We start from the raw sequence: 12,989 nt of genomic DNA, 5'->3' as shown, positions 1-12,989 counted from the left end.
GCATCAGTAAGCAGGTTATTGCTAACCAAGTGCCACTTGATAGAACCCTTGATGACCCCTTCCATTACTTTACTGATGATGGAGAGAGGTCTGTTGGGACCGTAATTGGCTGGGTTGGATTAATCCTGCTTTTTGTGTAAAGGACATACCTGGGCAATTTTCCACATAGCCACGTAGATGCTAGTGTTGTAGCTGTACTGGGAAAGCTTGGCTAGGGGCACTGCAAGTTCTGGAGCACAATTCTTCAGTGCTATCGCTGGAATACTTTCTTGGACTCGAACTCAAGTTCTGTCGAAGGGTCATGAGGACTCGAAACGTCAACTCTTTTCTTCTCCGCCGATGCTGCCAGACCTGCTGAGTTTTTCCAGGTAATTCTGTTTTTATTTTCGCTGGAATACTGTTCGGGCCCATAGCCTTTGCAGCACCCAGTGCCTTCAGCCATTTCTTGATATCACGTGGAGTGAATTTAATTAGCTGGAGACTGGCATCTGTGATGCTGGGGACCTCCAGAGGAGGCCGAGATGGCTCTTCCACTTGGCACTTCTGGCTGAAGATTGCTGCAAATGCTTCAGCCTTACCTTTTGCACTGATGTCATTGAGGATGGAGATATTTGTGGAGCCTCCTCCTTCAGAGAGTTGTTTAATTGTTGACCACCATTCATGACTGGATGTGGCAGGACTGCAGAACTTCTGACTGCAGATCTGATCCATTGGTCGTGGGATTGCTTAGCTCTATCACTTGCTGCTTATGCTGGTTGACACGCAAGTAGTCCTGTGTTATAGCTTTACCAGATTGATACCCCATTTTTAGGTATGCCTGGTGCTGCTCCTGGCATGCCCTCCTGCACTCTTCATTGAAGCAGGGTTGACCCCTTGCTTGATTGTGATGGTAGAGTGGGGGATATGCTGGGCCACGAGATTACAGATTGTGTTCGAGTACAATTCTGCCACTGCTGATGGCCCACGACCCCTCATGAATGCCCATTCTTGAGTTGCTAGGTCTGTTCGAAATGTACCCCATTTAGCATGGTGGTAATACCTCACAACACAATGTAGAGTATCCTCAATGTGAAGGTGAGACTTTGTTTCCACAAGGATTGTGGTCACTCCTACCGATACTGTCATGGACAGATGCATCTGTGGCAGGCAGGTTGGTGAGGATGAGGTCAAGTGTGTTTTTCCCCCTTGTTTGTTTCCTCACCAGCTGCCACAGACCCAGTCTAGCAGCTATGTCCTTTAGGATTCGGCCAGTAGCGTTGCTGCCAAGCCACTCTTGGAAGTCCCCCACCCAGAGTACATTCTGTGCCCTTGCCACCCTCAGTGCTTCCTCCAAGTAGTGTTCAACATGGAGGAGCACTGATTCATTAACTGGTGGCAGGAGGTGGGTACATGCTAATCAGCAGATTTCCTTGCCCACATTTGGCTTAAAGCCATGAGATTTCATGCAGTGGCCTGGAGTCAATGTTGAGGACACCCAGGGCAACTCCCTCCCGACTGTCCACCACTGTACCGCCACTCCTGCTAGGATGTGATGGTGGTGCCTGGGACATTATCTGCAAGGTATGATTCTGTGAAGATGACTATGTCAGGCTGTTGCTTGACTAGTCTGTGAGACAGCTCTCCTAATTTTTGCACTAGCCTCCAAATGTAAGTAAGGAGGACTTTGCAATTTGACAGCATTGAGTTTGCTGTTGTCAGTGTCTAGGCTGATTTGTCTGCCCATTTCACTCCTTTTTTGAGGCTTTGTAGTGGCTGAATGCAAATGAGTGGCTTGCTGGAGCATTTTGGAGTCAACCACATCACTGTGTAGGCCAGACCAGATAAGGACAGTAGATTTCCTTCCCTACAGGGCATTAGTGAACCAGATGGGTTTTTACAACAATCGACAATGGTTTCATGGTCATCATTAGACTTTTTAATTCCAGATTTTTATTGAATTCAAATTCCGCCAGCTGCTTTGGTGCGCTTTGAACTTGGGTCCCCAGAGCATTACCCTAGGTCTCTGGATTACTAGTCCAGCGACAATACCACTTTGCCATTGCCTCCCCCCTGCAATCCTGTCACAACAAAGTGAAAGCTCTAGTTTTAAGTGAGAGCAGCTGTTATTAATTGTGGAAAGGTTAGGGTGTTATTCTTAGATATACATGAGAACTAGTTTCCACCTGTGGGGGAGGATGAAAAGGGAGCCTTTGCTCTCTGGGTTATGTGAATAAACCTATGTTAAGGAAAGACTGGCTCCAGATTCCTCCTTTGCTCAGTGAATAAGCAGTGAATTATAACACTTCCTTCCATCATAAGGTCAGAAATGGGGATGCTCGCTGATGATTGCACAACACTCAGCACCATTCGTAACTCCTCAGATACTGAAGCAGTCCATGTCCATATGCAGCAAGACTTGGAAAACATTCAGGCTTGGGTTGATAAATGGCCAATGCCAGGCAATGACCATCTGTAACAAGAGAGAATCCAATCATCTCCGCTTGATATTCAGTGGCGTTACCGTCACTGAATCTCCCCACTATCAACATCCTGGGGGTTGCCATTGACCAGAAGTTGGACTGGGCCAGCCATGTAAATACTGTGGCTACATGAGCAGGGAATTCTGTGGTGAGTTACTCACCTCCTGACTTTGCAAATACTGTCCACCATCTACAACGCTCAAGTCAGGAGTGTGATGGAATACTCCCCACTTGCCTGAATGAGTGCTCAACAAGGCTCAAGAACCTCGACACCATCCAAGACAAAGCAGCCCGCTTGATTGGCACTCTCTCCACCATCAACCCACAGTGGCAGCTTTGTGCATTATATACAAGATACACTGCAGTAGCTCACCAACGCCCCTATGACAGCACCTTCCAAACTTGTGACCTCTATCAACTCGAAGAACAAGGGGAGCAGATGCTTGGGAACATCACCAAGTTCTCTTCCAAGACACACACCATCCTGACCTAGAAATCTATCGCTGTTCCTCCACTATCACTGGATCAAACTCCTGGAACTCCCTTACTAACAGCACTGTGGGCGTATCTGCACCACATGGACTGCAGCAGTTCAAGAAGGCAGCTCACCTTCTCAAGGGGAATTAGGGATGGGTAATAAATGCTGGCATAGCCAGCAATGCCCACATCCCATGAAAGAATAAAAAATATAAATGGAAGTCTTTGGAAGTCTTTCTTTATAGTACAATGGTGATTACATTTGAAAAATACCTAATAGACTGTCAAGCACTCAGCTTAGAAATAATGGAGGTTCCGCAGTTTGCAGTTTGGCACTTAAATTATTCAAAAAGAATATCTTAAAAAGGATTTAAACAATGTAATGAAAATCTAAAATTGCCTCTTCAATCATCTGGGTCAGGCAAGTGTTCCTTATATAATTTAACTTTATTATATATTTAGATAGACAGAGAGAATTTATGTTATTCTTCACTTAAAAGTAATACTCTGATGATTGTTGCGTTTGTGACTTGTATCTGAAGTATTAATTTGGGTATTGCACATTAAATTCCAGGGCTACATGAGCAAACATGATCCTGAAGTCCATGCAACCAAAAGTTTGAACTTCTCATCTGCCACCCTGCCAAATATGTTCCAACGGAGCATTGAAAGTTACGTGGATAAACGAATGGGTTCAACATATGGCCCACCCAGTGGCAAAAAAATGACTGTGTTTATTGATGACATTAATATGCCTGTGATCAATGAATGGGGTGATCAGGTAAATCTATTCTTTAGCTCAGTCACTGAAGCATTTAAAGTAACTAAATTTCTCTTGTACACCTTGTGATGTAATTTTAAAAAAGAAATTTTACACAAAATCTTTAGGCAAACAAGAAATTTTGCAAAGGCATTCTATTCAGCAGATTTCTCAAAACTTGCTTAAAATAAATCTCTGCTCATTCAACAGATAACCAATGAGATTGTCCGACAGCTGATGGAACAAAAGGGTTTCTACAATCTTGAAAAGCCTGGAGAGTTCACCAACATTGTTGATGTACAGTTCGTTGCTGCAATGATCCATCCTGGTGGTGGTAGAAATGACATCCCTCAACGTCTCAAAAGACAGTTCACAATTTATAACTGTACACTACCATCGAATGCATCGATCGATAAAATCTTCAGAACCATTGCAAGTGGCTATTTCTGTGAGCAGCGTGGCTTTCCTGCAGAGGTTTGCAAGCTAGCCACAGCTTTAGTATCAACCACTCGCAAATTGTGGCAGGCTACTAAGATTAAGGTATGTTAAATGCCAACATCATGCACTACCACATAGAATGGTGCATGTAAGAAGCTAAATGGATCAGTTGGTTATGGCTGACAATTAGGAGAGAAAATTAAGGAGTACAAAAAGGAAGCAATAGAAACAGAGATGACAAAAAAGAGAATTTATTTTGCACCATTAATATAAAGAAATGTCTAAAGTGCTTTACACCCTCAATAGGTGCAAGGAAAATTGGCACCAAGTGAGCTAGGGAGAAATTAGAAAGAGTCAAGAGATGGGCTTCAAAGAATGTTTTCATAGATGGACAAAGGCTGAGAAGTTTATGGAGGGAATTCCAGAGCATAGGACCAAGGTAGTTCAAAGCTCTGTCACCAATGTAAATGTAGCGTGATGAACAGAAGATTAGAGACAGGGCAATGGAAGACAATGGGCTGGACTTTGCTACTGAGGTGGATAGCTTGAGTTGGGAAATTTCCTGCCCTGGTAGAATGGCTCCTGAATGTCGGGATCTTTGCTCTGTGGTTGGGGTGGGTCCAGGGTAGATTTGGGCCCTCTGACCTCAGAAGCAGAGCATAGACGGCCATCAGGATGGCCATGTGTCAAGGTCGGCTGGCTAGAAGGCCTGCCTCGGTTTTCTGGGACTTTGCCCAAGTTGTACTGAAGGCTGTAAGTCGATCTGCCCCTCACCACTCACACCCGCACCCACTCCCCATACCATTTCCATGCCAACTCGTAACCTCCCACCCACCCCATGACCCATTATAGGTCCCATGCCAATTCATGCAGACTCATGCCATCCACCATCATACCCTCCATGCCAACTTATGCCAACTCATAGCTTTCCCATGCCCATTCACCCAGTATACACTACATACAGAACCACTGAGCCATATAGTAACAATAGCATTTGTGGAACTGCTCAGAAAAAAATACACACATTCACAAATCTTCTTTTGAAAAAACTACTGCTGTTCCATAACTCTATAAATGTCAGTCAGATAGACCATTAAACTATCAATAACTTCAAACAATTCACACCTCTTAATCTTGTGCAAATAAACATTGAGACATTGACAAAAGAGATCATAGAAAGAACCTTATTATAACCACTTACAGATCAGTCAAGCAGAATCAACAGTTCTCTCCAGCTAACAAAACAGAACCCCTTGCTGAGATAATCCTTTTATGAATCTTGGTTCTCAGCCAAGCATGCATAAAAAGAACAGGTGTAAGAGCTCTTTTAGAAGAGTCATACAGACTCGAAACGTTAACTCTGGTTCTCTCTTCACAGATGGTGCCGTTTTTCCAGCATTTTGTGTTTTTATTTTATTGTTATTTATAACTCTTTCAGTAGAACTGGGATGCCTTTTTAAGGCATTTTCAATGGTTTGAAATCAGGTTGTCTACATGTGCTGGTCTGGACACCCTGATTAAAATGCTTATTTTTTTTTGACAAACCCATTTTCATCAGTATTAATAAAACTGCTCCAGACTACTAAATGGATCGCAGGATACATGTCAATGGATAGGAGAAGAAGAAACAGTTATATTCTATCACCCTGGTTCATGGAAAGTTTTACATTTGTGATTATGCAAATGAATTTTTGTAGATATTGAACTATAACCTAACCAGCAGATTTAGGCCTTAATTTCCTGATTTCGCCCAAAGCAGAACCGCCACCTTTTTTTCCTCTAACTAGCATTCTTTTATAATTTTAAGCATCTCTATCAAACCATTCTTTAATCCCCTCTGTCCTAACAAGGGAAGCATTATTTTTTTGAAGTCCTTATTTATATTTGGTATTTCTCATATGAGGCAGCACTCTTGTGAATCTGTGCTGTACTGCCATCCTTGATTCATCGCCGTTCCTCTGGTATGGAGCCTAAAATAACACATGGTACTCCAGCTGGTCTTTTAATATTTTACTTAGATTCATTATTACATCTCAACCGTTATAGTAACTACCTCTTGTCATATAACATAGTATTACATTAGTTTTATCTTAATTGGCCATATCAACTTGAGATGCTGCTTTTAATATCTTGTGAGCCTGAATTTCAAAATCCTTCAGCTATTCGACCGCACCCAACCTTCCCCCAGAATTATTACTGTTACACTGAATAACACTTACTTAGGGTGAATGCAGTTCAGAGAATCAGATGTATAGTTCAGCATAGCTGGAAAATTGTAATTGTACACTAATTCCCAAGCTGATTCTTCTGAGAACACAGTTTCGCAATTTTATGGTATTAAAGGCCGATTTTCTGAGCTTGTGTTGGCAGCACGGAACTTGTCCCACCCCCTAGTCATGTTGGAAAGTAGCAGTCAAACTGCTTGTAGTGCCTCATCCATTCAATCTTTCAGTGGTCATTATAGATAGGCAATATGTAAAACTTCAAGAGGAGGTATAATATTAAAGTGAAACTATTGAATATGCATCCTGAGGAAAAGACAGTGATGGCCAGAGGAAAAGCATGCTCAGAAGGGGCACATGTTACCACTTGTGAGCTAGCAGGTCTTCAATGATGGAATATATTAGAGTCCACTGTATTCATTGTGCGTTCTCATTTTTCTGTCATTTTTAATTTTATTTAAAATTTTGTTTTACAGATGCTGCCCACTCCAGCCAAATTCCATTATATTTTTAATCTCCGTGATCTTAGTCGTATTTGGCAGGGAATCCTAACTGTTACATCTGAAATTTGCCAGTCTCCGGATGTGTTGGTGTCACTCTTTCTACATGAATGCACTCGTGTTATTGCAGATAGATTTACCAACCAGCAGGACAAAGACTGGTTTGAGAGAACAGTGAAAAAGGTTAGGCAATATTTTTTCTCCCTATCTGTTTCAAAATGGTTTTTGAAAAGCTAGATATAACACTTGCGCACAGTGGACCTCCATTATAATATTAGGAGATATATAAGTATTTTGTGATAAAGGTGCCATTTTAGATAAGTCGTTTATTACTGAAGGATATAAATTGTCTAAACAACAATCTTAACTTAATCCAATATGAAAGATTCAGCCAAAATAACTGAACTAAACATCCTGCTAATCTGAAATGCTTAGGTTTTTACTGAGTATACAGTTATAAAATGTAAATATCATTTGTTGCCAAAAATGGATTTTTGCTATCATTACATGCTACAATTACATTTTAAAAGTTATTTCTGTTTCTTATTTTCCTATTTTTGTAAACTTATTTTAAGTTTAGTGACCATTTCAATGATTTGAAGAAAATCTTTGCAACAAATGTGCCACAAAGTAATGTTCATCCTAAGAACATTAGTATTTATATATTTTGTTTAATTTTTTTGTCAAGGTAAGAGGTCAGAGAGTATGCTACAGCACCACACTGTGAAGCAATTTGGTGTATTGCTTTATTTTTGGACGTTACACCAAAATATGACTATGCTGTCTTGAGTGCACAATTGGGTTTGATGTCATTTGTGTCTCTTCAAGCATTTCAGATTAGCAGAACATTTATCTAGGATGTTTTGGTGGAATCGTTCAAGTTGATTTTAGCTGAACATTGTTGTTTGACATCATGCTAACCCGTTTTTTTTGTTGAGTGCTTTATTTCTCACTAATTCATAACTTGTAGGGAATTGTTATTAAAACCATATTTAAAAGCTTACAAGGGCCAGAAAAGAAAACTGTATTAAACCAGTGTTACTACTGTGCTATGTTCCTACAATGCAGTCAAAATGTTAACAATATAGCAATGGTAGAATGATGTCTCCTAACCATGTTCAAGATTTTGTAAAGCATTTGTGGGCAGAATTTTTTGCTGAGTGGGCAGGCAGGAGGCCATTAAAAAGGCAATTAAGCTAGATTTTACGTTGCCCGTGCAATTTCGCACTTGCTGCATGGCCAAAATAGGCAGGTGGGCAGCCAACAATTTGCTAAAGCTCATCCAAGGACAGGATAAAAAGGGTCTGTAGCATCACCAGTGGTAGTAGTGAGCAGTTTTGGAGATAGTTTTCTGCTGGTTGCTTATTGGTACTTGGCAGCTTCATCTCTGTTCGGGGCTTCATTGTTAGTATGTCCAGGCTTCATTTCAGGACTTATTGGTGTCTCCAAGGCCCCCAGAGGATTCAGATCATGTGGACCCTTCCAGGTATCAGACAGCCTTCCATTACCCTGGTAATGGGGATTGTGGTCTCTGCTGGTGGCACCTCCTGTGAGGAGGAAGAGAGGGGCAGAAGGGAGACGACGCTAGGTCTCCCAATGCTGCTTCCAGGGGAATGACCTGTGGGAAGAGAGGCACAGGCGCAGGCGCAGCAGGAAGTCCAAGGCAGAAGGAACTGCTGAAGATGCCACTATCCTGCTGCCAGGGTTTGCAGGCAGTAATGCAGCTACCTCAGTATGTCCAGGGTGCAATGTTGAAGGCCTCCTCTCCAGGAAGACCGTGACCTCCATTTGTCAGATGATTGGGCCTGAGGTCACCTCCGGCTATCTGGGTGAACACCCCATGCCAGTGACTCTGAAGGTCACAGCGGCCCTCAACTTCTAAGCCTCCGGCTCTTTCTAGGGGTCAGTGGAGGATCTTTGTGGAGTCTCCCAATCAGCTGTCCACAGTTGCATCACGCTGGTGACAGAAGCTCTGTTCAGGTGGGTACTGACCTTTATTCTTTACCAGGCCAGGCTGAGCGAGCCAGAGGCTTTTCAGCAATTGCTGGGTTCTCCTGCGTCCAGGGTGCCATCGACAGCACACATGTGGCCATCAAGGCACCAGTGCGTTAGCTGGGCGCCTTCGTCAACAGGAAGGAATTCCACATCTTCAACTTGCAGATAGTGTGTGACCAAAGGATGCAGATTCTGCAAGTCTGTGCAAGGTATCCTGGCAGCTCCCATGGTGCTTACACCCTGAGACACTCCCAGGTGCCGAGGCTGTTCAGTGCTCCAGCCCAATGGATGGCTGCTGGTGACAAGGGCTATCTTTTGAAAAGGTGGCTTATGACGCCTCTCCGTGACCCAAGAACAGAGGCCAAGCAGCATTACAATAGGAGACATGCCTCCACAAGGGCAGTATTAGAGAGGGCCATAGGTCTTCTGAAGATGTTCTTCCAATGCCTGCACTGCTCAAGGGGAGCACTACAGTACCCGCCAGAGCATGTGTCACTGATAGTGGTTGCATGCTGCACTCTCCACAATCTGACACTGACACGGGGGGACCCATTGGAGGAAGAGGATCTTGACCCAGCTTCACAGGCCACAGATGATAAATCCAGTAGTGAGTCAGAAGAGGAGCACAGTAGGGAGAACACTGAGGGCATGGAGGCAGACCTCTGTAACCTTCAGGGAGGCAGGGATATAAGGGACGCCTTGATCCAACACTGCTTCAGCTAGGCTGCTAAAGATTTGTTCCATCTCATGTTAGGGCTGCCGCCTCCATCCAGGATGTCGGAAAAGACCCTTTCATTTGAAACCAAAGTTCACTCAGTGCCTGTGCAATAAAGTATCCATCACTCACGTCCAGCATTACATACTGGTGTACCCTGCACCAGAAAAAAAAGGTGAAGCATACTCAGGCCAGAACAAAAGCAAATTTAATGTTATTGTCACATTGATTGTATAATGACATTACCATTACTGATGTTGATGTCCACACCACCAGACATGTAAACCAAACATAAATGAACAGAAAATCATCCGTGGACTGTCTTGTGCTCATGGTGCCTTTAACTTATATTTCTGAGTGTTACATCTTGGTGCTCCCCTTCTTGCTGGCACTGGCATTGGAGACAGCCTGCTGACTCTGCTGTCTTGTTGGCCTTGATGACCTTGGCGGTCGTCCTCTGGCCAGTGGAGCCTCTGTTGGCCCCGCATGGGAGGGAGTGGCCAGTGCCATGGCTGGCATCTCCCTAGTTATCACAGCCTCATCAGATGCCATGGCCACTGGCGGAGGTGCAGATGAGTTGCTGCCAGCATCCAGAGCGCCCTGAGAGAAGCCTGCAGAGATGACAAACAGCTTGTGTGTCAACATGAGGTCTCACTTGACCTCCCTGCTCGCCATTGATGGACGGGCACCTAGCTGGGATACTGGGTACCTCACCCATCTTCTACACTGGCACTGACCACCTGAGGTCATTGACTGTGTGAAGGCTTTCAGGTCCAAGCGCAGCCCCAGGAACCCCTGATGTCCCTGGAGCTGTCTCTCCTTGAGAGTTGCCACTATCTCAATGGAGGAGGCAGTGCAGTTGGCCAGCATTCAGACCCTCATGGATCTCTGCCAGATCCTCCCATACCCTGCCAGACATCCAGCATCTGCCACCTAATGGACAACTCCAGAGGCTCATCATCAGCCTTCGACCCAGCATCGTCCTGATCCCCAGGAGTCCTCTGACTGCCAGCACCCTGCGCACTCTCTGCCTCCAGCTGTACCCCAAGCGAGTATGAAGTGCCCTCACCAGTGTACACTGATGCTCTAGCTGCCCATCTAATGGCCACCAAGGTGCTAGTGCCTGGTTCAGAGAGCTGGTGTGATGCAGGTGCAAATGAAGCCCGGTGCTCCTCTGGCACCTGGGATGGCCCTTCGGGGTCCAGAGAGTGAGTGCATGCTGGCGAATCTAAAGGAAAACAAGGACATATCATTAGTTAAAGTCATCATGCTGTCATTGTGCATGCCAGGCATCCTGGTGAAAACATGGAGATCTGCATCATGGTGCCCTCGTCTTTTAATGCTCAATGGGGTCTCCAGGTTTGATGCTCCCATCAATGAAGAGGCTACGTTAGAATGGTTGCACAATCTGAAACTCTCACCTCTGTGCACTGCACTTTTTGTGAGCTGCAGTGGTCTCCTCCTCCTATCTCTGGGGACAAGGATGTCCCTCTTGGCAGCCACCTCCTCCAGGAGGACTGCGAGGCACAACCGAAAAACGGGGAGCTGAGTGCCTTCCGGGGCTGCCTGTACCGTTTTAAAACCAGCCATCAGGTCGCCGTTGGACCCAGTGGCCGACAGGCCCCTGCCCTCACTTGGCTCTTCCCAACCATTGGGGAGCCGCGTTTCATGCCAGGCTGGCCTTAATTGGCCCATCAGCATGAAATCGCAGTCGCAGGTTGATCGCAGGCGGCGGGCGGCCTGTTTCCCAGCTGATCACGGGCCTGCTGCCGAAGTCAAAATTCTGCCCTATGACACAATCAAAACAAACATAAACTCATGGGGAAGAAATTCAACTCATCACTTCCTCGATGTAACGTAAGCAAAAGATCCTTGAATTTTATGGTGTGAAATGCCACACTTGCACCCATTTTATATAATCGCCTTATATTTGTATATCAGAGTCCAAGCCAGTTAATGGTCCCTAGATGCAAAATTCAGGTACAAATGAGCAGAGCTTGTACAGCATATGCTCTGACTATTTGTACCAGCATTGAGCAGCCTACAGCAATCCTAAAGAGTCCACTTAAAGTCACTCAGAAAGTAGCATAGGAATTTTTCAGTCTTTACATTTGTGGTCCCAGGACTAACAAAAATTGTCTGGCCCACTGCTGCCGCATTTGAGTATGTAGCCCCTACCCATACCAACCAAACACTCACCCCCTGCCACACCCCCCCAACCACCCCACACCAACCCATACCACAGGTTGTCTCCTATCCCTTCCATCATATTCAACAACAAAAACAGAAAATGCAGGAAAAGCTCAGCAAGTCTGACAGCATCTGCAGAGAGAGAAAAACAAAGTTAACGTTTCAAATCCCTATGACCCTTCTTCAGGGCTGAAAAGAAGTGGAAATGTGATTAAATTTATACTGTTTAAGGGGGGGGCGGGGGCGGGGGCAGATAGAAGGCCAGCGATAGGTGGGGACAAAGGAGGGATTGACAAAGTTGTCATGAACTAAAGGACAAAGGGATTGTTAATGGTAGTGGTTAGTGCTTTAAAAAAAGTGCTGATAGTGGCATAAAGGTAAGAAAGCAGAAACCCATCATATTGCTGGGTAAGTGTAGAAGCATGTCAATGCCTCCAGCCAGTGAGCTGAAGGAGGTTTTCTTCTTTTGACCACAACCTGTTGAGTGAGGCTCAATTTCAAATTTGGTTCAGACCACAGACCAGTTAGGACTCATGCACAAAGCTTCTGGGTGCAATTTTAATTTAATTTCTCACCCATTTTTGAAATCAAATTACTAATATATCCTGTTTCTATATAGGCCACTTTAGAGGATCACGGTGATGCTATTTTAACAAATATTCAGCAAGAAGAATTCTTTGTTGATTTCTTACGTGATGCTCCAGAGCCCACAGGAGATGAGCCAGATGATATGGAATTGGAAGCTCCTAAAATTTATGAACCAATTCCATCATTTGATCAGTTCGCCGAACGCCTTCAAATATATATGGAGCAGTACAATGAAGCCATCAGAGGTGCAAAGATGGATCTGGTGTTTTTCAAGGTACAGGCTTAAATTGCATTTCCTCTAGTAATGCAAATTCGTGATGCCTGATATAATCAAGGCCAAGAGATTAAGAATCAATAACAGTACTATTCTTTGCTTGGAAGTATTTATATCTTTGCAATCGCTGATAAAACAAATACGTTTCCATTAAGTTTCAATCCCTGAATGTCCTAGACATAACCGTTGTTAAGCTGATATCGGCTAAGCAACCCTGCTGCTTCTGTGATGAACATAAGGATTTCATATTCTTTTGTCCTTGATCTTCCTTTTAAACTAAACTACCAGCTCCACTGTTGTGCTGCTGGTGAAGCTTAAAACCATATTCACAGAGGAGTTAGTGGAGTTGGAGCTAAATGGGGTATTATACA

The 12,989-nt window shown here is 44.2% G+C and overlaps 1 protein-coding gene across 1 annotated transcript in view; it reads left to right on the top strand.

Annotated features, from left to right (window-relative positions):
- The window catches only part of dnah5l (dynein, axonemal, heavy chain 5 like), a 504,419-nt gene that overhangs the window by 287,365 nt on the left and 204,065 nt on the right, over nucleotides 1–12,989 (top strand). Inside the window, exons 51-54 of the mRNA XM_041183960.1 lie at nucleotides 3,511–3,717; nucleotides 3,907–4,236; nucleotides 6,833–7,039; nucleotides 12,376–12,618. Of these exons, the coding sequence (XP_041039894.1) occupies nucleotides 3,511–3,717; nucleotides 3,907–4,236; nucleotides 6,833–7,039; nucleotides 12,376–12,618 (987 nt within the window). The remainder of the gene's footprint in view (nucleotides 1–3,510; nucleotides 3,718–3,906; nucleotides 4,237–6,832; nucleotides 7,040–12,375; nucleotides 12,619–12,989) is intronic.

This window comes from Carcharodon carcharias, chromosome 3 (genome assembly GCF_017639515.1).
Source record: "Carcharodon carcharias isolate sCarCar2 chromosome 3, sCarCar2.pri, whole genome shotgun sequence".
Classification (NCBI taxonomy): domain Eukaryota; kingdom Metazoa; phylum Chordata; class Chondrichthyes; order Lamniformes; family Lamnidae; genus Carcharodon; species Carcharodon carcharias.
Note: the sequence above shows the minus strand (reverse complement) of the source record. Positions and strands in the feature narration are given on the sequence as shown.